The sequence below is a fragment of the Neophocaena asiaeorientalis genome, unplaced genomic scaffold, assembly GCF_003031525.2.
Source record: "Neophocaena asiaeorientalis asiaeorientalis breed wild unplaced genomic scaffold, Neophocaena_asiaeorientalis_V1.1 scaffold130, whole genome shotgun sequence".
In the NCBI taxonomy this organism is placed as follows: domain Eukaryota; kingdom Metazoa; phylum Chordata; class Mammalia; order Artiodactyla; family Phocoenidae; genus Neophocaena; species Neophocaena asiaeorientalis.
In genome coordinates, this window is record NW_020173397.1 from 2,528,219 (window position 1) to 2,550,116 (window position 21,898).

General features: G+C 41.8%; 1 protein-coding gene across 3 annotated transcripts in view; it reads left to right on the forward strand.

Annotated features, from left to right (window-relative positions):
- The window catches only part of SUMF1 (sulfatase modifying factor 1), a 99,462-nt gene extending 97,077 nt beyond the window's left edge, over positions 1-2,385 (forward strand). For all 3 annotated transcript variants that reach the window (XM_024747086.1, XM_024747087.1, XM_024747088.1), the window contains one exon: positions 1,283-2,385. In XM_024747086.1, coding sequence (XP_024602854.1) covers positions 1,283-1,393 — 111 coding nt within the window. In that variant the 3' untranslated portion in view covers positions 1,394-2,385. The remainder of the gene's footprint in view (positions 1-1,282) is intronic.
- The last annotated feature ends 19,513 nt before the right edge of the window (positions 2,386-21,898 follow it).

Below are 21,898 nucleotides of genomic sequence, written 5' to 3' on the forward strand. Positions count from 1 at the left end.
ATCAAAGATCTTAGGACATAAGAGTTCCATGCATGGTTATTTTTGGAACGTGGAAGCTTTTGAAGTGTTTGAATCAAGTCATCTGTGGTTATTCACTGACTATCTAGTAGGTGACCAGGGATATGTGTTAGGCTTTCCCTGATGTGTACATGCAGGGGGCTATAACAGGGGTGGGACAGAATCATGAGTTGTGATGCCTTTCCATCTACGAGTATCGACTGTTGCTAAGCAGGCAAGCACACCACAGTTAGACCTGGGTTCGAATTCTACTTCTTTTAACAACTGTGTCATCTAGGGTAACTCATTTAATCCCTCTGGCCATTATGATCAAATCAAATAAGTGATGAAGGCACCTAGCACCATGCCTGGAGAGCTTGATGTCTGTGTGTTTGTGCATATGTATATACCATACTCTGCTCTTATAAAATAAAACAATACCAAACAAGTTCCCCACACAAAGATACATAGCTTTATGAATTACTATGATTTAAACTCCAAAAGCAATGTATTAAGAAAAAATGTTTTCCACAGCCTTTCCTACTCTTGATGTTCCTGGGCTTACTGTTCAATTTTTTGCCAACCTGTTGGATAGTAAATAATATCTTAATGTTGCTCTTAATATTTTCTCAATTGCCATTTAGCTTTATTACTTGGTTTCTTGTCTACTTGTCAAATGCTATTCTAAATGTGCAAATAACTTTTTAAATTATAAAAGTAATACATAGTTATCATCGGAAAGTTGAAACCCCACTGCCTGAGGATAACTACAGTTCGGATTATGGTGCATTTTGAATCTTCCAGTCTGCTTTTCTTTGGCGTACGTGATTATCTAGATTGAGATCATAGCACATATACAGTTTTGTATTCTGACTTTTTCATTTAAGATTGTATCCTGAGAAATTCCTGTCATTAAATGTTACATGAAAACATGCCTTTTAATGGCTGCTTACTAGTCTAAATTATGGATGTGCCATAACTTATGTAACCATTGGTTGTTACATTTTTTTAAACTGTTCTAAGTAATACTCACACCAACATCTTTGTACTATATCTAGTCACGTTTATAACAGAACACTGGATAACGTGGTGAGCTCTCAATGTGCTACCCTTTTCGGAAACATAGCTGCTAAATGTGCAGGAGGCGGGTGCCTGTAGGGCAGGCACGGTCTGCAGATAGGCATAACTGTCTACAGTTGGTACTTGGGCACAGCGTCAATCTGACAGTTGAGAGCCTTCAGCCCAGAGTCCAAGAGCACTCATGTGTCTGGTTCTCTCCGCAAAGTCCTACTGCTACAGGTATCGCTGTGCTGCTCGAAGCCAGAACACACCTGACAGCTCCGCTTCGAATCTGGGATTCCGCTGTGCAGCCGACCACCTGCCCACCACAGGCTAACAGCCACGAAGAGCCTTTCTGAATCGGAGAAGTCGTGTCTAACCTGCACGCGGCTTCCCTCAGAAGGCTGAACAACCTCGTGTGAAGAATTCCCACCCCCAGGTGGGTTACATACCTGCCCAATGGCCAAAGGAACCGTGTGGCGAGACCAAATAGCTGACCTGCATCAGCAAGTGTGCTTTATTGTGTGGTGCATTTCATGTTTTACTTTTGGAGTCTTTTAAAGAGGAAGGCGGTGGAGGGCACCCTGAACTAGGCCTCAGGAGGTCTGCGTTCTACCCAGGCTCTGCCCCTGGGTTAGACCCCAGGGTCCCACACTTGACCTTCCTGGGCCTCAGTGACCTCATCTGTCCAGTGAGGGGATGCACAACATGATCTCTGAGGCTGTCTCCCAACTCGCAGATTGTCTGAATATATCAGATTCTATTGTGATTTCATAGTGAGAGTTTATGGCAGGTTATTTTTTAGCTGTTTTTTCCCATGTGTGAACCTTGGGTAATACTAATCATGTAAAATAATCGTTCTCTTGTATATTATTTTCAGAAAAGAATGAGGGGGGTGGCGGTGATGGGTCCTTATATTCATACTGCACTTTGTTTTTTCAAGGAAACCAGTGTCTTTTACATTGTTATAATGAATCCCACTTGGGCCAGTGATGGTGCGCTCAAGTTCAGCAATCTGAACACGCAGGGATGTCTGTGAGGTGACTTTACTGTGCTTTATATTTTAACATTAAGTGCCTTTGGTTCGGGGGGCAGTTACAAGCCCTATTTCCCCCTCTCCCCAAAGCCTTTGGTGAATGTGAAATGTTTGCTACATGGAGAAACCTGTTTAATTCTAAATGTAGGAGAAAAAAAACAAGAACCTTGAATTAACTGTATTCAGGGTATCCAGTATTTTGTAATAGGGAAGTAGGAAATCTCGTTGGCTGTGGAGTGTCAGATGCTTCAGATCATGCACTGTGTCGAATAAAGTGGTATCTGCTAAATCAGGCTTCACTCTCATTGTTTCCTTTTCTCTTTCCCTCTGTTATGTTTTCTTTTAAAGAAATGACTTTGCGATATGTATGTGTTTTGTTTGCTAGAAAACTTTCTTGTTGTTTAGCTATTTGATAACTTGGATATTTGAGCAGTTTGTGGGAATTTTTATTCCAAAAGGCAAGGCTGTTCTGCCAGGAACCTAATTATGACCGTGCTTCTTCGTGCCTCAGTAGATGAGACAAGGTCAAGGGCGGTGCCTCCATCCTGTGAAACGCAACAGCTGCTTCACATGCCAGGAAGGCACCTTGACTTAGAGTGATGGCTTCCAACCAGAGGTCCCTGTCATCACGATCCCAGCCTGATTCCCCAGTCCTTGAAGACCCCACGTTTGTTTCTAGCATGTCATTTGAAAGGAGAGGCTTGTTTTTATGTTGGTTGTTCAAAAACTAAGTCACATAATATTCTTAAATGTTCAGCCAACTCCTGATTGCTACTTTTGCACCTAGCCTCCTAATGTTAAAACATTTATCCTGAGAAACAGTTGTGTTGCTGGGGTGTTTGGCCACATTTGTTAGTCTGTCACTTTGTGGATATAAAATGTTTCTTTACACGCTCTCATCAGTTGATGATTAATTTGGGCAAAACAAACAAAAAAAAGCATTTGCTTCATTGAAAAGGCTAATGGAGGAAATAAGGTATTTTATTCTTAAAGTCACCAGTACTCAAGCACAGTTTTTGTTTTTACTTGTTACCTCCCACTTACTTACATTTTTCACATGGTTATACTTTTAGTGTGTGTATTTTGGATTCTTTTCTTGGTAATTAATGTTATATAGCATAAATATTTTGGGGTGTGTTTTGGCTTAGTCTTTAGAATTGCATTTTTAGCAGCAGCATAATGTTAGAAAGCATTTAAAGTGAAATCCTAACAAGCCCTTCATTTAAGAACCACATTTCTAGGTTACTGACTACAGAGCGTGCCAGACTACAGACAGCTGTGGTTACTGCGCTTTATAAAATTGTGTGTTGACTTAGGAACAGACTGACAGGATCGTAGTATACGAACTGCAGCTTTAATGCTGTATACGCATTTCTGAAAAACCTCACCTTCTGCAAAATTGCGTGTAAAAAATAAGGAGCATAAGGAAAAGTAGAGGTAGGGGCAGACCATTCACGTGTTAAGGAACTTTGCCGTTAGAGCGCTAACAAAAATAATACCTATCCTACTAAAATCAGTAGCTCAGTTAAATCTGCAGTGGCAGCATCACAGCCAGTCAGTCCTTTGCAGCCTTAAGCCCTGGGGCTCCTCCGTCTTTCTTCTCTAAGATGTAAGTTTTATTTATTTATTTATTTATTTATTTATTTATTTATTTTTGCGGTACGCGGGGCCTCTCACTGTTGTGGCCTCTCCCATTGCGGAGCACAGGCTCCAGACGTGCAGGCTTAGCGGCCGTGGCTCATGGGTCCAGACGCTCCGCGGCATGTGGGATCCTCCCGGACCGGGGCACAAACCCGTGTCTCCTGCATCGGCAGGCAGACGCTCAACCACTGCGCCACCAGGGAAGCCCTTAAGATGTAAGTTTTTAATGGCATTTGCTTTTAATGGAAACCACTTCCAACAAAAGTAAAGATCTGATTGGGGTTTTAGACTTCTGCATCAGTCTTTATAAGGTTAGGGAGGCAATGTTTTTGTAGTATCTTTATTCGAACTCGCAGATTTTCAGAGAGTTTATTTAACATAGGGCAAATTTTAGCAATTTTGAAGCCACTAAATAAACCACTACTTGTACTTCCATAGGGTTAAAAAAAGTTTCTTGGAGGTCTTCATATATCGCTAAAGTTTTCTATTAACTTTCAAGAAAGTTTACCCGTGATGGTTTCAAAACACATTTCAAATAACATACACCCCAACGTGACTTTCACATTCGACCATCTTCCAATCTCTGTTTACAAATCACTTACGAGCTATTTCTGCATTAAAGAAATATTCGTCTTAACAGAACAGACTACTTGGCTGATGTGCCAGTACCAGTATAGGAAAATCTGTGTTTTGTTTGTTTGTTTGTTTTGTTTGTTTTTTCAGGAACTCATTTATTAGCTGTGTGCTTCTAATTCATTTTTTGTCCCATTGAAGAGTGGAGGAAATTGAAGGTTTGTTCTCAAATCTGCTTTGGTCCTGAATCTTGGGCAATCTTAATATATATTCAGGGGTGTACATGAGGTTCTGAGTAGGGAGCAGGTCATCTTCTTTTAAGCCTGTAAACATGAGTAGAAGGGGGGAGTGACGGGGAGTGATGGTTGTGGTGATCAAGAGTGACCTTTCCTTCTTAGAAAACATCAGATTACTTAGAGGCATCAGACTTTGCATGGTTCAACCTACAGCTTAAAATGAAATACAGATCTCCACCAATGTAGACATTTTTTTTTCTTTTTTTAACTCTTCCCTCCCCACTTTTTTTTTTTTTTTTGACAGAGCATCTCTGTTGTCCACATGAAAGGAAAAAAGAAATTGAAGATGCTGTTTATTTTAGTAAGTGTTGGTTTGGGCTGGGGCGTGGTGGGGTAGTGGCTCCAAACTAATATGTTGGTAAATTCTGTTTTCCTTGGACCGTCTTTACTAAGAATTCTGTTGCTGACATAAAATAAGGCAAAGGGCCTTTCATCCATGAGAATCGAATCTCAGGAACCTCTTGCTAATCACCTTTTCAAAACAGATCATGGGGCTTCCCTGGTGGCGCAGTGGTTGAGAGTCCGCCTGCTGATGCAGGGGACATGGGTTCGTGCCCCGGTCCGGGAAGATCCCACATGCTGTGGAGCGGCTGGGCCCGTGAGCCATGGCCGCTGAGCCTGCGCGTCCGGAGCCTGTGCTGCGCAACAGGAGAGGCCACAGCAGTGAGAGGCCCGCGTACCGCAAAAAAAACCCAAAACAGATCATGTTTTCAAGCTACACATAAAGTTGTTCTTTGTGGTAAAATCCATAGTTGACCTAGTGAAAGGAGTATTTTGAGGAAAAACAGACGTGGAAATATGATGTTTTCTGTTCTGAGACTTCAGGAATTTGATACAAGGGACTAGTGTAGGATTTATTTTTCCTTTATAAAATATTTGGTATGCATTTCTTCCCCCTTCCGTCCAACAGATATCGAAACTAACCTTACCATTGGCAATATTTATCACCAGGGAGTTAACCTGCAGGCTGGCTTTTAGGAGGAGCACTTGGAGGTGCAGAGCCTGGCTCTTGTGGGAACGGGGGCGACGAGAAGCAGGCTGACTGATGCCCATTCTGAAGGCGCTGTCATTGCTCTGCCCTCCCTTGGCCGCCATGCAGAGATGTGAGCCCAGACTTTCTCGATTGTCCAATTTCTGGGAGTACGTACCTGGCTCTTTGCATTTTCATGTGAAGTCTTCTGAGTTTTTAATGTTGGCAACCAATTCAGATTAAAAAAAAAACACTGTGAGGACCTAATAAATTGCTTCTGTAGCCAGATTCAGCCTGTGGAGTGCTACTTTTCAACTGAGATTATGAAAAGTTGATTCATTTCATGGAGCACGAAATCCCATGTATTTCTTTCTGAAAAATGACTGATCAAGTAAGTAATGTACCAGTTAGAAATGTCCGAGTTTGAGAAAGCGCAGTGGCTTGCCCAAGGCTATCATCTTGCCTAGAAATGCCGTAGGGAACACCTTTTCTCCATCCCCACCCCATCCCACCTAAAATCATTTAATAGCCATAGGCAATCTCAGCGGTGCTATCAACAGTTCATTTTCATTAACTTTGGCACTTATTATTAAGTTTGCAGACTAATATCAGAGAATATCAGAAATGTCAGTTGCTTAACTGTTGGTTTCATTTATTAAAATTTAATTGTCTGTAATACGAACTACCCCAGAGTAGGCATTGTTTTTATAGGTTTTGCCAGAATCAGCCATGCTGTTAGTGAAAGCTGGCCTTTGTTGTTTCAAATGCTTAAAACACCATGGAAATTATTAACGCCAGGAGGCTCAGTTGGAGCCCTGGCAGCAGGCCAGAACTCCTTCCTTCCTCTGACTCTTGTGTTTAGACTATTAAAGCAGGAGTTTAATTAATTTTATGATTAAGAAAAATCATTACAGATAATATTCAGGTAGGCTGTAAAATGAGATACGTTCTTTTCTGAAATTTGCCCTATTTAGGATTGGAAAGTTGAAGGGATTAGCACCAAGGGGGTGGAATTTTTCAGCTTCAGATCAGATTCTAATCTGCGCCCAAATGGTAATTGACTCCACAGTCATCATTATGAGAAGGCTGGTTGGGCCTTTGGAATTAGTCATCGTTGTCAGGCAAAAAGACACTTCCATTGCAGGGTAATTGAAGGCCGGGCAGGATTCCCTCCCATTGCTGGGCCTGGGCCATGTTTGACAAACTCCTTGTTTTCTTTGCTGAGGAAATGGAAGACGGATCAGACCAACCCTTTTCCAACATGTCAGTTTGGCACCTCAACAGGGTAAGGTTAGAAGCTCTGAATCAACACTTAGCAGGAAAGTGAAACCAGCTGACAGTCAATCAGGGGAACAGAGATAAGCCCTTCCTTGTCAGGTGGTGCTGATAAAAGGTTCACCTGCATTTAGTTTGGTGCCTGTTAAGAAGGGCCCTTTGTGGTTGCTGTTCTGAAGCCCACAATTTTTTTCTGCTCCAGACACTTGCCAAATGAAATTTTATTTATTTTCTTTTAAATGACATGGAAGGATGCCCCTTTTAATCTCTTCCGTTATCTTCTTTAAAAGGCAGTTTATCATGGTGTGAAGAGAGCACCAGAATGAGATTATCTGGGATTGTTTCCCTGCCTCTCCACCTACTTACCTTGTGATCTTTAGGCAGGTAATGTCGTCTCAGGTTAAATGGGGATAATAATAGTACCTACCTCTTGAGGTTGTGGGGAGATACGAAATAATACAAAAATAAAGTGTTTAGCACAAATTACTTGGGTAAGTGCTTGCTAGGTACTTGTTTCTACTATGAGTGTGATTATTAAGATCAGAGGAGCAGGAAGGTACTACCAGACGGTCCTGGTCAGTCATGGGGTTCAGCTTAGAACAGGGAGCAAAGCTGGGCCAAGAGGCAGAAAACAGAGAGGCTGAATTTAAAAGCATAACTTGATCTCTATCTCAAATATAAAAAAAGAAGCTGGCATGGTTGACCCCCAAATCTCTGTTAATACTTGAATTTGAAAATGTTCTGATACTGTATGGTCCATCTGTTCCCCAAATTTTGGCTGCGCCGCTGCAGCTTGTAGGATTTTAGTTCCCCAACCAATGATCAAACCCGGGCCCTCGGCAGTGAGAGCACAGAGTCCTGACCACTGGACCACCAGGGAATTCCCCCCATCAAAGTTCTCTTTAAAGGAGAAAATTACATCTGACTATTGCAGCATAGATTGTATAATTCTGAAGCTTCTCCTCCTCAATCTGCCTCACAAAGAACCTCTGGCACGTTTAATACCAATGAAAATGTCATTCATGGGCATAACAATAGTTAAAAATAGAAAACAAAAGGGAAGGCAGTCTGTTGTCTCATAATATGCTAGTCAGCCTGTTAAGGTTTTCTGTGGTGTTTTCAATGTTAATTTGCATGCCAGTTTTAGAGAATAGTAATTCTGGGAACTCATTTAAATTATTTCTTCTTACTTAATTCTTCTCTGAGATTTTTGGTCCAGGATCTAGATTCTAACTTCATAAATTACCACATTCAAAACTCAAAACAACATCCAAAGGAGAATAGTTGAGGGTTTGGCAATGCTCATAGGGATGGGTGTAATGGGTTTTGAGAACAGCAACTGTCAAAGTGTGGTCTGTGGGCCGCATTCAGGGGGTTGAGTCAGAAGTATCTTCATAATAATATTAAGATGTGATTTGCCTTTTTTATTCTCATTATCTCATGAGTGTATGGTGGGATTTTCCAGAGACTACATGATAGGTAGCCTGATGGCTCATAGAATATGAGCTTGTATATTTTAAAATGTTTCCAGTCTTAATTTCTAATATGCTAAATGTTAGCTCTAACCCACGTTACAAAGCTCCTTGGGGTCTTCAGTAAGATGTAGGCATGTAGAGGGGTCCTGAGAGCAAAAAGCTTGAGGGCTGCTGATCTAGAAGAAAAGCAAGGCCTCGTGGTGACCAAGTCTGTCTTGGGAATAATGACCAGCCCTTCTCCAGCTCTTCCGAAGACAGTCAAGAAGAATTGAGTTTAAATGACCACAGGAGAAATTTAAAATTATCTGCTAAGAGGTGCTTCCTTCCTATTTGTTTCTGGAGGCCTAATAAATGCAGAGGAGAATTTCCTTCCATGGCTCGAAGAAGACCCACCAGTGATTTAGTTGAAGTGGTCACGACGTGGAAGGGTCAGAAAGAGGAAGCCCTGGGGAGCAGCACAGGGAGATGGCCCCGCCATGGGTTGTCACATTTTCTCAGAGATGGTGATAATGGAGTTGGGTCCTCTGAGAGACAATTCTGTGAGTGGAGTGCCCTAAACAGTCCTGTAATTGGAGTCACTCTGATATACAAGGAGTCCCCAGGAGGGCTTTGGAATATCAGGTGCACACAGTGTAAATTCCCCCACTCTTGTAGCCTCTGTTCGAGGTGATGTGGTAGTGGGACCGCTGCTTGTCAGCCATCTGCCCCCTCAGTGGTTGTATCATAAAGCGAGTGAGGAGGGTCAAAGTGTTACTTTCATGAAACAGCTCACTTTCTCCTGGTGGAATTCATCTTCATTGTGCTGTAAATTGTGACTGTTTTACCTTCCTCTTGCCTGGTTTATCTTCCAGTCACAGTTTTAGGTTCTCCTTAGCCAGGCACTACGCTGAATGCTTTATGTACATGATCTAATTTAATCTGCAGGCGATCTCGGGAGGACATGGTTATTTTTGGTTAGTATTCCCACTTTGCGCTTAGGAAACTAGGACTCGGTGTTTGCAAGGCGTCCAGGTGACACGGCTGAATGAGGCCGAACCAGGACTCCCACCATTTTTGTGACTTCTCTCTACTGCATCACTAGATCCACAGTTTTATTTTGAGTTTGGTGTGGGGAGGGGTGGATTAAAGAGGGGAGATTACTGAGGCAAAAGGGAGCCTGAAGGAGAAAAACGGCAAAGAGCGAGGAGATGGAATGGATCAGTGGTTAAGAACATGGACCCTGGAGCCAGACTGTCTTGGTTTAAATTCTTACCCTACCACTTGCTAGATGTGTGACTTCGGGCAAGTTACTTAACCGATTTGTTTTTCAGATTTTGAAAATTAAAATTTACTTTCAGAAAAGGTAGAATCAAGGCAGGAGTGTTAAAAATCGTCAGTATAGGGTGATATGTGTGCAAATTTTTGACCTGCTTTACATCCCTTCCGTGTCATTCTCAATATGGCAATGAGACATCCAAGGTTAGGACCACACATTTTCAGAAGGCGTGTTTTCATCACATCATTTTCTTTCCCAGAATGTGCTGCTTCTTTTTACAAAACGATCATGTTTCCGTAAAGAGGCGGATTTTTTTTTTTTTTTTTTTTTTAGGGGCAAGGTGGGAGAAAGCGGGGTATATGGGAAACATTCACCTGCTAGCAATAATGAAGATCAAAAGGTGCATTATCAGCTCATTCATACCAGGCTCAGATTCATGAAAAAAGTTACAGCTGCTAAGACGACTGAGATCATGTGTGAAGAGTGAAACAAGTGTCCTGCACCATGCTTGTTAAATAGCGCTCTGAAAAAGCATACGGGAGGAGTTCCTTGATAAGAGTGAATCCCCTGGTCTTTGTGAAACTGGGCAAAAGTCTGTTAGTTGCTTCCCCTAACTCTGCTGAGGGACTGAAAACTGGGCATTGTTTCTTAAGATGTGGTTTCAGAGCAGCTTCCAACTCAGCATTTCCCTCTGTTCCAGAACATTGTAAATACTCAGTTTGGTGGAGAGGGGGAGAAAACGTCATTAATGTGGGAATCACATTCACATTTGCAATTTTATATTTATTAACAAAATCTTTTGCTCCAGAATATATTAGGCAAGCCAAAGGATGGATCACGTTGATTACTGCTTCTGGGCTGTCAGCTTTGGACAGTCTCTTTTGGAGGCAGCCCTTGTATTGATACCCCCATCCCTGGCAACTGGATGTGGTTTTATGTGTAATGTTCCCCCTCTAGTGGCCAGATTGGTTTTGATTTTTTGCATAAATGATCTCTGGAGTTGGAGAACCTTTCGTTTAGGGGTACTGTGGATTTGGGAAAGCCAGGGGGAGAGGATAAAGAAGAGTGTGCAAATCTTTATTCCACAGGAAAAAATTGTTCTCAAGTTTTTCTCCCGTCCAGTCCCTAGATTTTTAAAGAGCTGATGGAGATGGAGACTGACCTGCGGAAGGGAGGAGATCTCTCATCTTTTCACTCTGATTGTTTTCTGAATTTCTACTGCCTTTATTAAGAATTATGTTATTGGGACTTCCCTGGTGGCGCAGTGGTTAGGAGTCCTCCTACCAATGCAGGGGACGTGGGTTCAGGCCCTGGTCCGGGAAGATCCCACACGCTGCAGAGCAACTAAGCCCATGCACCACAACTACTGAGCCTGTGCTCTAGAGCCCACGAGCCACAACTACTGAGCCCCTGTGCCACAACTAGTGAAGCCCGCGACCCTAGAGCCCATGGTCTGCAACAAGAGAAACCACCACAATGAGAAGCCCATGCACCGCAGCGAAGAGTAGCCCCTGCTCGCCACAACTAGAGAAAGCCTGCGCACAGCAATGAAGACCCAATGCATCCAAAAATTAATTAATTAAAAAAAAGAAGTATCTTATTAATAACTCTCCATCAAGTTTCAATAGAAAAATATTTTTTAATTATAAGAGCAATAAAATGCATAGGGTAAAACTAGAAACCCTAAAAAAATATTCAGAGTGTCCTTCATTCTGTGAGTTCTGGTCTTCTCCCAAGTCTGTGCCAGCAGGTAACTACTATCAACAGTACGTATACCTTTCCAGGTTTTTTTCTATGCATTTAAAAATATGTGTTGTACATGTGTCTATTGGTATATATTGAATACAGATGACTTATCAAAATATACATAGATGCACACAGAAATCACATACAATGTATTCAAATTATATTTGGTTTTCATGAAACAAAATCGAGTCATACTACAAATACTGTTCATTTAATATATTGTGTACGCTCCATGAAAGTAATATATAGGTCTAGCTCTTTTTCAATAGCTGAATTAATGACATTCATTTATTTAAGCATTCCCTTATTTATGAATATTTGGGTTATTTTCAATTTTTACTGTTAAAAAATGTTGCAATAACCCTACCTGTACCTACTTATATCTCTGCCGGTTTGTGCAGATATTTCCTGTAGGACAAGTTCCTGGGAGTCTAACTCCTGTATCAGAGCTTATGGTTATTTTAAATTGTGATGGATATTGACAACCCTCCTTTTTTTGGCTGTACCAATTTACATTCCCACACACGGTGAATCTGCAGCTTTTTAACGCTATTTTTTCATCCTAAAACGAATCTGAGAACAACCAAGGTAGCTCAGTGTAGGAAAATTCTTCTGTAGGATTCAGGAATAGTTGTCAGGGGGGATGAATGAAATCAAGCTGAGGTCTTCATCTGGCCTCAGCACTGGAGCATTCCCTGCTCTCTGTGGCTGAAATACAACCCTGGGGTATGCTAATCGGTCCAGTTTTGATGGCAGATGAGTCCAGTCTGCAAAAGTGATTCACTGTTAATGGAGTCAGTCTTGAGGAGTAAATTGTTTCCACTCCCCACCCCTGCCCACAATCCACAGTGACCTCTTTACTGCCTGTAATTTCCATGTTATTTTTCTCCTTGTGGCCTGGCGATCTGGAGCTCATCTCTGAGTTAATAATTCTGACCTTCCCTATGTATGGCTGGTTGCCCTTGAAAGTTAAAAAATCATAGTCTGAAGGTCAGAAACCCTGCATGCTATCTAGCCTCATCAGCTTCCCCCTCCCCATCTCTCTACTCCATCTGATGTCCTCAGAGCTGGTCCCTGCGCCACGCCTGGCTTGTTGTGTTAGAAGTACCCTGGTGGGGGGGGGGGGGTCACAAATGCACTTTCCTGAGCACCACCCCCCCGCCAGAAGACTGAGTGAATAGGGCTCAAATGAGGCCTGGGATTACATACTTCTCAAAATCCCCATTCTTACCTCCTGGGCCTCTTACCCCTTGGGAGCTTTAGTTGTATTATCTGTAAAATGAGGGCTTGAAGTATATTAAACTCTCTCCTGTAGGGGAAAGGAGGAGAGGAGGGTTGTCAGGAAAATTCTGCCTGAGACTTTCGATTAGGAGAATTGCTCCGGGGAGTCACTAGTGTGTCCATTTTGGTGGAAACATTGGCCAGCAGATGGTGCTTCTGCTTTAGGCTCTATTTCTTGGCTCCCTTCTGGAATGACATAAAACCAGATGCAAGGAAGGCAAGACTGAAAAAAATGTATGTGCCTCTATTGGCATAGACCTGTGGTAGATCCCTCATTTCACAATCTTTAAGGACCCTTCACTCTGGAATTCTGTGACTGGGGTCCCTGGTGAAGTAAACCCAAAAGTGAAGCCAGCGACACAAAACTAAGCAGTAGCTTTTGCTTTATAGTACCTTTGTAAAACAATAACAACAGAAGGCTTTCCTTGGTACTGAAGGACCGAAATGATAGCTGGTATGTTGTTTTATAAATATTTATAAATGTAAAAAGAGCTAAATGACCTGAGTTTTTGACATTTGCTGGCATTGAGGAACTAAAGTCAGCCTGCTAGCAGCTTCACGATGGTGTGTGGCTTTTTGGTTACCCTTGGCACGTGCTTTCTCTGTTGGGACCTGTGGGTTTTGCAATATGAACTTGGAGCTTTTATGTCCCATAATGTCTATAAGAACTCATAATCAAGTTGGTTTGGTGGTAAGGGATAAATTATTACTTACTGCTTTGTATGTCCTCAGAGTGTCACTATTTAAAAACAAATAAGCTGAAACTGCAGTTGGAGAATGCCCGCTTAATTTCTTCTTAGTTAAGAAAAAAATGAGTAGCATTTATTATCACCGTAGACGTTTTATGGCAGTGTCAGGGGAGGTGGAAAAGGTGTCGAACGAGCCACAAAAGTATAGGTGTATTGGTAAAAAAAAAAAAATAGTCTTTTAAAGGAAAAAAAAATGTGAAACCATTTGACCTCTGTCCAGTAACAAATGCCTAATGAATACTTGTGTCTAAAGCATTTAACATGATAGGTGCCAAAAACTGCCTTATAAGTCTCCTAAATTTTAAAAAACATATTTTTATCCGGTATCATAATGAAAAAGAAAAAACGAAAAAGAAAGACAAACTATACATTCATTCATAGCAAGTGAGAAAGAGACTCCTAAATCTTAAAAGGTAAAGCATAGGGTTAAAAGATGAATAAGTTCTGGGGATCTAATGCACAGTTTGTGATTATAGTCAATGGTGCTGTATTATATACTTCGAAGTTGCTAAGAGACTAGATCTTCAGTATTCTCACTGCAAAAAAGAATTGGTATTTGTGTGACATGATGGAGGTGTCAGCTAACACTGTGTTGATAATTACATTGCAATATCAACACGTTGTGTACCTTAATCTTACATAATGTTAAATGCCAACTATATCTCAAGTTTTAAAAAAGCAGAAAGTGGTAGAAAAGCCTAGATCTAAAAGGTACTGCAGAATGTTACCCATGTTTTTGAAGTGAATATAAAGTTAATATGAGGCACATTCATTTTTCTACAACCGTCTCATGTTAAAATATACTCTACAAAATACTAAACGTTAAATATTAAAATCATTTAAAGATACACTCTACAAAATACATAGTGATAATAATAATAACTGATTTAAATTGGAAAAATAGTAAAAACTGATTTGAATGGGAAAAAACCCTTTAAAAGTACCAAAATGTCCCTAGTCTCCCAGAAGAATCATTATTCTAAGCACCTCTGTTTCATGGTGGGAGCTCTGCTTGAATTAGACCACAACGTCTACACTGTTTGATCATACTCTCCTTTGGTCATCCCTCCTATTATTCTCCTTTGTATGTTGTCATCAGAATGGCCAGAGCTTGTGTCTGAAGTGGGAGAATATATTTGGCAAGATGCTGATGTACTTTCTGGCAATAATTCCAGCCCATGTGATGCTCTTTGTTACCTTTTTTGGGGTACAGTCACTTGAGAGCAAGATGTTCTTTTATGAGACTTTAAATTGGTTTTTGATGGTCAAATAGTCAAAGAAGCATGGCTGAAGACTAAAGCAGCATCACATACATTCCTTTACACTGGGAATATAGTGCGGCAAAATCACGTTTATGTGGAAGAAGAAGCAAAATGAAGCACCTCAGTGAGTTTTAAAAAGATATGTTTATTTATTTTTGGCTGCATTGGGTCTTAGTTGTGGCATGCGGGATCTTTGTTGCGGTGCACAGGCTCCTCTCTAGTTGTGGTGCATGGGCTCCAGAGCGCGTGGGCTCTGTATTTGTGGCGCGTGGGCTCTGTAGTTGTGGCGCGCGGGCTTAGTTGCTCTGCGGCATGTAGGATCTTAGTTCCCCGACCAGGGATCGAACCTGGATTGGAAGGTGGATTCTTAACCACTGGACCACCGGGGGGGGTCCCACGAATTTTTTTTTTAAAGCATGTGCAATTTGGGGAAATAAACCCCTCCCCCCCAAACTTGTAAAAGTTTTGCGTGTGAGAGCCTTGTGTCCTATAGGCTGTTCTCTCACAGTGTTTAGGATATGGTGCCTCAATACATCCAGCTGTATACTCCAGAAACTGCACTGTCTTTCTTGACCTCTCCCTGTCTCTCATCTCCCATATCTAGCCCATCTCCAGGTCCTGTCGCTACTGCCTCCTAACTACCTCTTTGAATCTACTTTTCCCCATTTTTAATAATCCAAGCGCATATCTCTCCTGGACAAATACAAACCATCTCCTAACTGGTCCACCTGAATCTTCTCTCACAACTCCCTTCTGTCCTCCAACCCAAGTCGGGTGTCCCCATTACAGTCAATTCTCTTTTTTTTTTTTTTGGCCATGCCTTGCGGCATGCGGGATCATAGTTCCCCAACCGGGGATCGAACCCATGCCCCCTGCTTTGGGAGTGTGGAGTCTTAACCACTGGACTGCCAGGGAAGTCCCTTTTTTTTTTTCTTTTTGAAATATAAATAATATCATGTACCCATTCTGCTCAAACTCTACCAGTGGCTTTCCACTTACTTTCAGGAAGAATATTATCTTAGCTTGGGCTACTCTGACAAAATACCATAGACTGGGCTTAAACAACAGACATTTATTTCTCACAGTTCTGGAGCCTGAGAAGTCCAAGATTAGGGTACCAGCTGTTCAGTGTCTGGTGAGGCTCTCTTCCTGGCTTCACAGACAGTTGTCTTCTCCCTGTGTTCACATGGCTTTTCTGTGGTGTGTGTTAGTGGAGAGGGAGAGATACAGAGGGATGGAGAGAGGGCGAGGGCGAGGGAGGGGGGAAGGGGAGGGAAAGAGAGAGAGAGAGAGAGAGAGATTCCTCTTCTTATAAGGGCACTAATCCCATCATGAGGGTCCTACTCCTTTGAGCTCATCTAAACTTAACTACCTCCCAAAGAGTTCTACTTCCAGATAACATCACATTAGGACCTAAGGCTTTGATGTATGAATTTGGGAGGGGGGGGAGGGATGCATTCAGTCCATAACAAACATAAACCATAACATGGTCTGTAGAGCTTGGTGTTCTTAAAAGGGTGAGACTCAAAAAGATGACACACAGAAATAACACAGCACAAGGCAGTACATGGTAAAAGCAATGTGAATGGTCAGAAATTACGTGGGTGAAGGCTTTATGTGGTTACAGCATGTCGAGGTTACAATGTAATCTCTGTGATCCCTCAAAGTATCATCAGCATCACCTGGCCACTTATTAGAAATGCAGATCCTCAGGCCCCACCCCAGATCTACTAACTCAAAAAACTCTGAGATTAGGGCTAAGCAATATGTGTTTTAACAAGCCCTCTGGGTGGTTTCGATGGGTGTTGAAATTTGAGAATATTGGTGTAGTGAATACTGTGTGCTCTGCGCACATCCCTCCGAAGGCCTGAAGGATTTATTCCTCGGCCGCTGAGAGTGCTATCAGCTCCCTTTCCACAGGCGGTCTGCATCCAGTGACTGGCTGATGCAGGACTGTAAAGGCTCCATCTCTCACTACAGCTAGTAGAGGCAGCCCTGAAAGGTCACCCCAGCCTCAGGGCTCCTTGTGGGTTGGCTGTGGTCTTGGTTGAGATTTCATTACAGCCCAAGTTCGCTTTTGCCCATCCCGCTTCCTTCCCTTCCATTCGATCACAGGTGCTAATCCCAACGGCATCCCCTGCTAATCTTCCTGCACTCCAACCTTCCTCTCAGAGTGTGCTCTCCAGGGAACCCAAACGCGTGCCTCACAGAGGAAGTGGGATTTGAGTTGAGACTTTCAAGAAGGTTGGGAAAGAAGTCACTAAGCAATGAAGGGAGGGGTGGAAGGGTGGGAGAGGGGAGTTGTCCTGAAGGAGGAGAGGAGCATGAGTAGAACTTCCCCAACGCCTGATGAGGAAATGGAGAGCTACCCAGAGGGGCTGTAGGTCATAGAATGAGAAGTGAGCAGTGGGGTTTTGCTGAAAAGCTAGACTGTGGAAGGCATTAAGATGCTCCCATACAGAATCTGGACTTCATCCTAAAGATGTCAGGTTCATCACACTATATAGTTCATTCACTCAATGATACCCGTTAAGTATCTAGAGATTACTAGTATTAATACTACTAGTATTAATACTACTAAGTATTAAGTAGCTAGAGAGAAACTGGTGAGCAAAATTAGATCTGGTCCCAGTCCTCAAGTCCAACAGAGGAGCTAGGCATAAATCAATCACACAAATGCCAAATCTATACACACATACCAAATTAAAGTGTTTCGAAGACTTAAGAAGTATAGACATAATGTGTAGACCCTTGAGACCCTCTCACTCTAATTTTTTTCCCCTTATTGGACTCTAAACACTTTGGGAATGAAGATGGCTTTTGGTCTCTATTTCTCCAGAATGTAGCATAGTAGGTGCTTGGAAACATTTGCTGAATTAAATATGAATTCAGGAACTTGACTTCACACCACCCAGCACATACTAGATACTCGATACATGTTTGTGAATGAATGAATGAATTGAATTAATGAACAAATAACAGTTGTTTAGATGAGTGGGTGGATCAACCAGAACCACTTTCCAAGTGCTGGTCTTGGCGAAGAAGAATAAGGACCAGGTGTCATGTTGTTTTTAAAGCTACACTGATTTCATTTTAAGAACTTCTGAGAGATTTTAAGGGGTTATGTGCCCCCCTTCCCTGTGCCTTCTCCTTCTGAAAGGGTAGTGATAGTAAATATTAGTTTATTGTAAATCGTCTCACTAGACAAAAAAAAAATCAACAATTTAGTAGCTAAAATGGTCTTAAACTAGTCAAAAATTTGGGAGCAATTTCTGCAGGGCAAGTTAGGGTAGTGGGAGGTCTGGTGTTTGTGGAAGATCTAGGATTAGTCTTTGAACCGTCCTTATTTCCACCCTCCAAAGAGCGGAGAATGCATTCCGATGAGTGTACAATTGGGGGAGTAGGTGTGGGGAAGAGGTAGGTTGGTTACTGCAGAGGAAAGGGGAAAGAGTTTACTTTTAAGAGTTGGGGAAGGCAGGAGAAACAGATTGGCAAGCAAGCAGACACTTCCAAAATAAACAACAAAAACAAACCCACTTTGCCTTGAGGGTAAATGGAAACTCTAATTGAGGGAATTCAATTATATTTAAATACAGGCTAGGAGAACTATGTCTTAGATTTGTTTGGAGGCCCTTTTCTGTGTCTGCCTACTATGTACAAATGCTTTGAGCTGGTGGTAGGTTAGAAAAAGAAGACAGAAGTGGTCCAGGGATGGAGGGAAGGTGGAGGGTGGGCTGGTCAGAGAGGGACATGGTGAGCAGAGGCCATGGGACATGTGGGGTTGGAATCAGTGACATCAGCACTGTGTAACTGGCTGCCCTTATAAACAGGGAGCATTGAGTATGTCTGGACCAGACGACTAACCAAAGTTAGCAGAGCAGTACACAGCAGGGATGGTATTGTGGTAGATCAAGTAATTTGTATTTTCCCAGTTCAGCTGTGGAGATTTGGCAGTGAGGACACGGCTGGGCAGGTGGCCGAAGGAAGATGAATGACAAGGAGACAGCAGGCTGATGGAAGTGCTGGCTAGCCAGCTAGCAGCAAACAGAAATAGGAGAAGGGGGGAAGGAAGGAAGAAGAGACAGGGAAAAAAATAGGATATATTGCTGGCTCTCTTGTTATTTTAGCTGCCTAGTAGCCATGTAAACAAGCAGCATAGGAGATGTCGTGGTTGGGAAGGGGAGGGTGAGAGGGCACGTGAGAGGGCTTTTCAAGGTGGACCTCAGAGTGAGAAGATGAGTGAGACATGAGGTGGAGAGGGGGGCAGGGGCCTTCTGGTCATCTTGAGAAGTTTGGGCTCCGTCCTGAGTGTAATGAGAAGTCACTGAAGGCTTTAAAGGCAGAGGATGCACTGTGGGGATGGTGAGGCCGAGAGGCTGTTGCCGGGAAGAAATGATGGAAGCATGGCATAAAACAATAACGGGGCAAACCGGAACAGATTTGAGAGATGTGTAGGGCAGGGAATTTATAGGACTTGGTGACTGATTGGTTATGGGGAGGAGGAGGTAGAAGTACGGATGACTTGTAGTTTTGGGCAGTGAGGCAAAAACTAAGGCCATTAACCGAGTAACAATATATACAAAACTAGCAAGGCTTTTTATCATCCCAGGGAAATCCCAAGTAGTTATAAAGTAAAAGGGAGCTCCAAGGATGTTCTTCAGATTCTGTTCATAATTTGGCTATAATTAAATGATCAAAGACAAGTATCCTTTTATTTAATTGATTAACAGAACTCCTTTGGAAGCTTATTCTAATACTTCCATAACATTTACCACCAAGAAAGACTTACCATTATATGGACTCTAAATGAATCTTGACTATGATAATATGATAACGTGTGCGTTCGGTTCTGTGTAGCAGAGTGTAAACCCAGAAGTATGCCTGTAATGATAACCAAATTTATATAGTACTTTATAGCCTATATAAATCCATTATTTTATGTGAGTCCCTTAACAGTCTTACCAGGGAAGCTAGTTTCTTCCCTCCCTTTATAAGCATCAAGGCCAGGACAGCTTATGGGAAATCCACAGGCAATATGTAGAAATATTTAAAAGTTATAAATCAAGTTTGACAAAAATGTCTTCATAACCACAAGAATGGAAAACATGTATAAAGTTAGGGTTTTTATATGAGTGAAGTCGGCAAAATATCATATGTGACTAAATTTAATTATCCTTGCTCATTCCTGGGCATCCAACTGAGTTGGCAATGTTTGGGTGAATAATAAAATAATGAGCTATGTGATTCATAATTTTTTACATATTTATGCCACAAAGTAATTCTTCTTATTGTCCTTTCAGTAAAATCATAAATTGTGCTGTTATAAACAAGATTTTCACATGGTTGATGTTCTGTTAACAATGATACCAAATGAGACCATCTTTTCTGAGTTATTGTAGCTCTTTGTTTTTTGCGGTACGCGGGCCTCTCACTGTCGTGGCCTCTCCCCTTGCGGAGCACAGGCTCCGGACGCGCAGTCTCAGCGGCCGTGGCTCACGGGCCCAGCCGCTCCGTGGCATGTGGGATCCTCCCGGACCGGGGCACGAACCCATGTCCCCTGCATCGGCAGGCGGACTCTCAACCACTGCGCCACCAGGGAAGCCGTATTAATGCCAATTTAAGAAAGCTTTACTCCGCTGAAACAGAGTTGAAAATAAATCATGAAATTTACTTATCATGTCCAAACATTGTAATGATATCATATCTGATGAATTATCATTGCAGAAAATATATTAATTACATCATATAAACTGCTATCTCTTATGTTGTCATTTTAACTCTCTTAAATGTTATGAGAAGAACTAAGTAATGTGAAGAACCAATATCAAACCTCTAGACCCACACATTTACAAATGTAAAAGTAATATGAATTGCTTAATATTGCAAAATACTTCTGTCTCCATGTGCAACTGTAACGAATACTGTGCTGATTCGTGAGGAAGCACACGAATCTCTGGAACCACAAACTTGAACAGAAAGAGACGCAAGAAAGTTGATATTCAATACTACAAGGAAACATTACTTTGTTATTTTGCATTCATGCTGTCTGAGAGGAAGGATCTGACTGATTAATCCATCCATGTTCTTACCAAATTAAGCACTCCTACTGTTCAAAATCTCACTGCCCTGTGAAGCAGGGTCTGTCTCTGATAGTGGTGATAGCCACAAAAAATCACAACCTTAGACGCGGTCATGTTTTGTTTTGAGGACATAAAGCAAGTGGAGAAGAATTTCCTTGGGATCTGAGAGTGTTTATCTGTGAGAGCAATGTTCAGAGTTACAGGTTACCAGTTTCCAAGTGACAGGCACCCATATCTTCTTGTTTCATTTTCTTATGACAGCTTTATGGAGATATAAATCACATAACACGATAGTCATCACTTGAAAGGGGTTTTTAGTATATTCACCCTAGAAACTCTGAACCCATTAGCAATCACTTCCTATACCTCCCTCTCCACCAGCCCCTGGCAACCATTAATCTACTTTATGTGTCTATAGTTGCTTATTCTGGACATTTCATATAAATAGGATCATACAATTTGTGGCTGTTTGTGTCTGGCTTCTTTCATTTAACATAGTATTTTCAAGGTTTATCTATGTTGTGGCATGTGTCAGCACTTCACTCCTTTTCCTGGTTGAATAATACTCTGTGATATGGATACCACATATTGTTTATTCATTCATCAGTCAGTGGACATTTGGGTTGTGTCTACTTTTTGGCTATTACCAATAATGCCACTATAAAGGTTGCATACAGTTTTTGGTGGGACATGTTTTCGTTTCTCTTGGGTCTAGTACCTAGGAATGGAGTTACTGGGACAGGTGGTTACTCTATGTGTAACATTTTAAGGAACTAACCAAATGGCTTTACAAAGTAGTTGTGCAATTTTACAACTCTACCAGCAATATACGAAGGTTCTACTTTCTCCACATCCTTGTCAACACTTGTAGTTGTCTTTTTGGTTATAGCTATCTTAGTGCTGCATCATTGTTTAAACGCTTTACAAGTGTTAACTTATTTGATTCTCCCAAAAATGCTGTATCCAGAAAAGGGAATTCAGAGTCAGAGGTTCAGTAACTTGCTGAACACTAACACACTGGAGAGGAATATGTAATAAGGAATATGTTACACAGAGAACATTATTTGAACACTCAAGGGAATGAAAACAACTTTGGGAGATTTTTTCCCCCTTTTTAAACGAGATCTTCCTGAGTTTAAGATTAAAATCCTCTGTTCTACGCAAATTAGTCTACCGTTGATGTACTTAATCCACTCCTGCCTT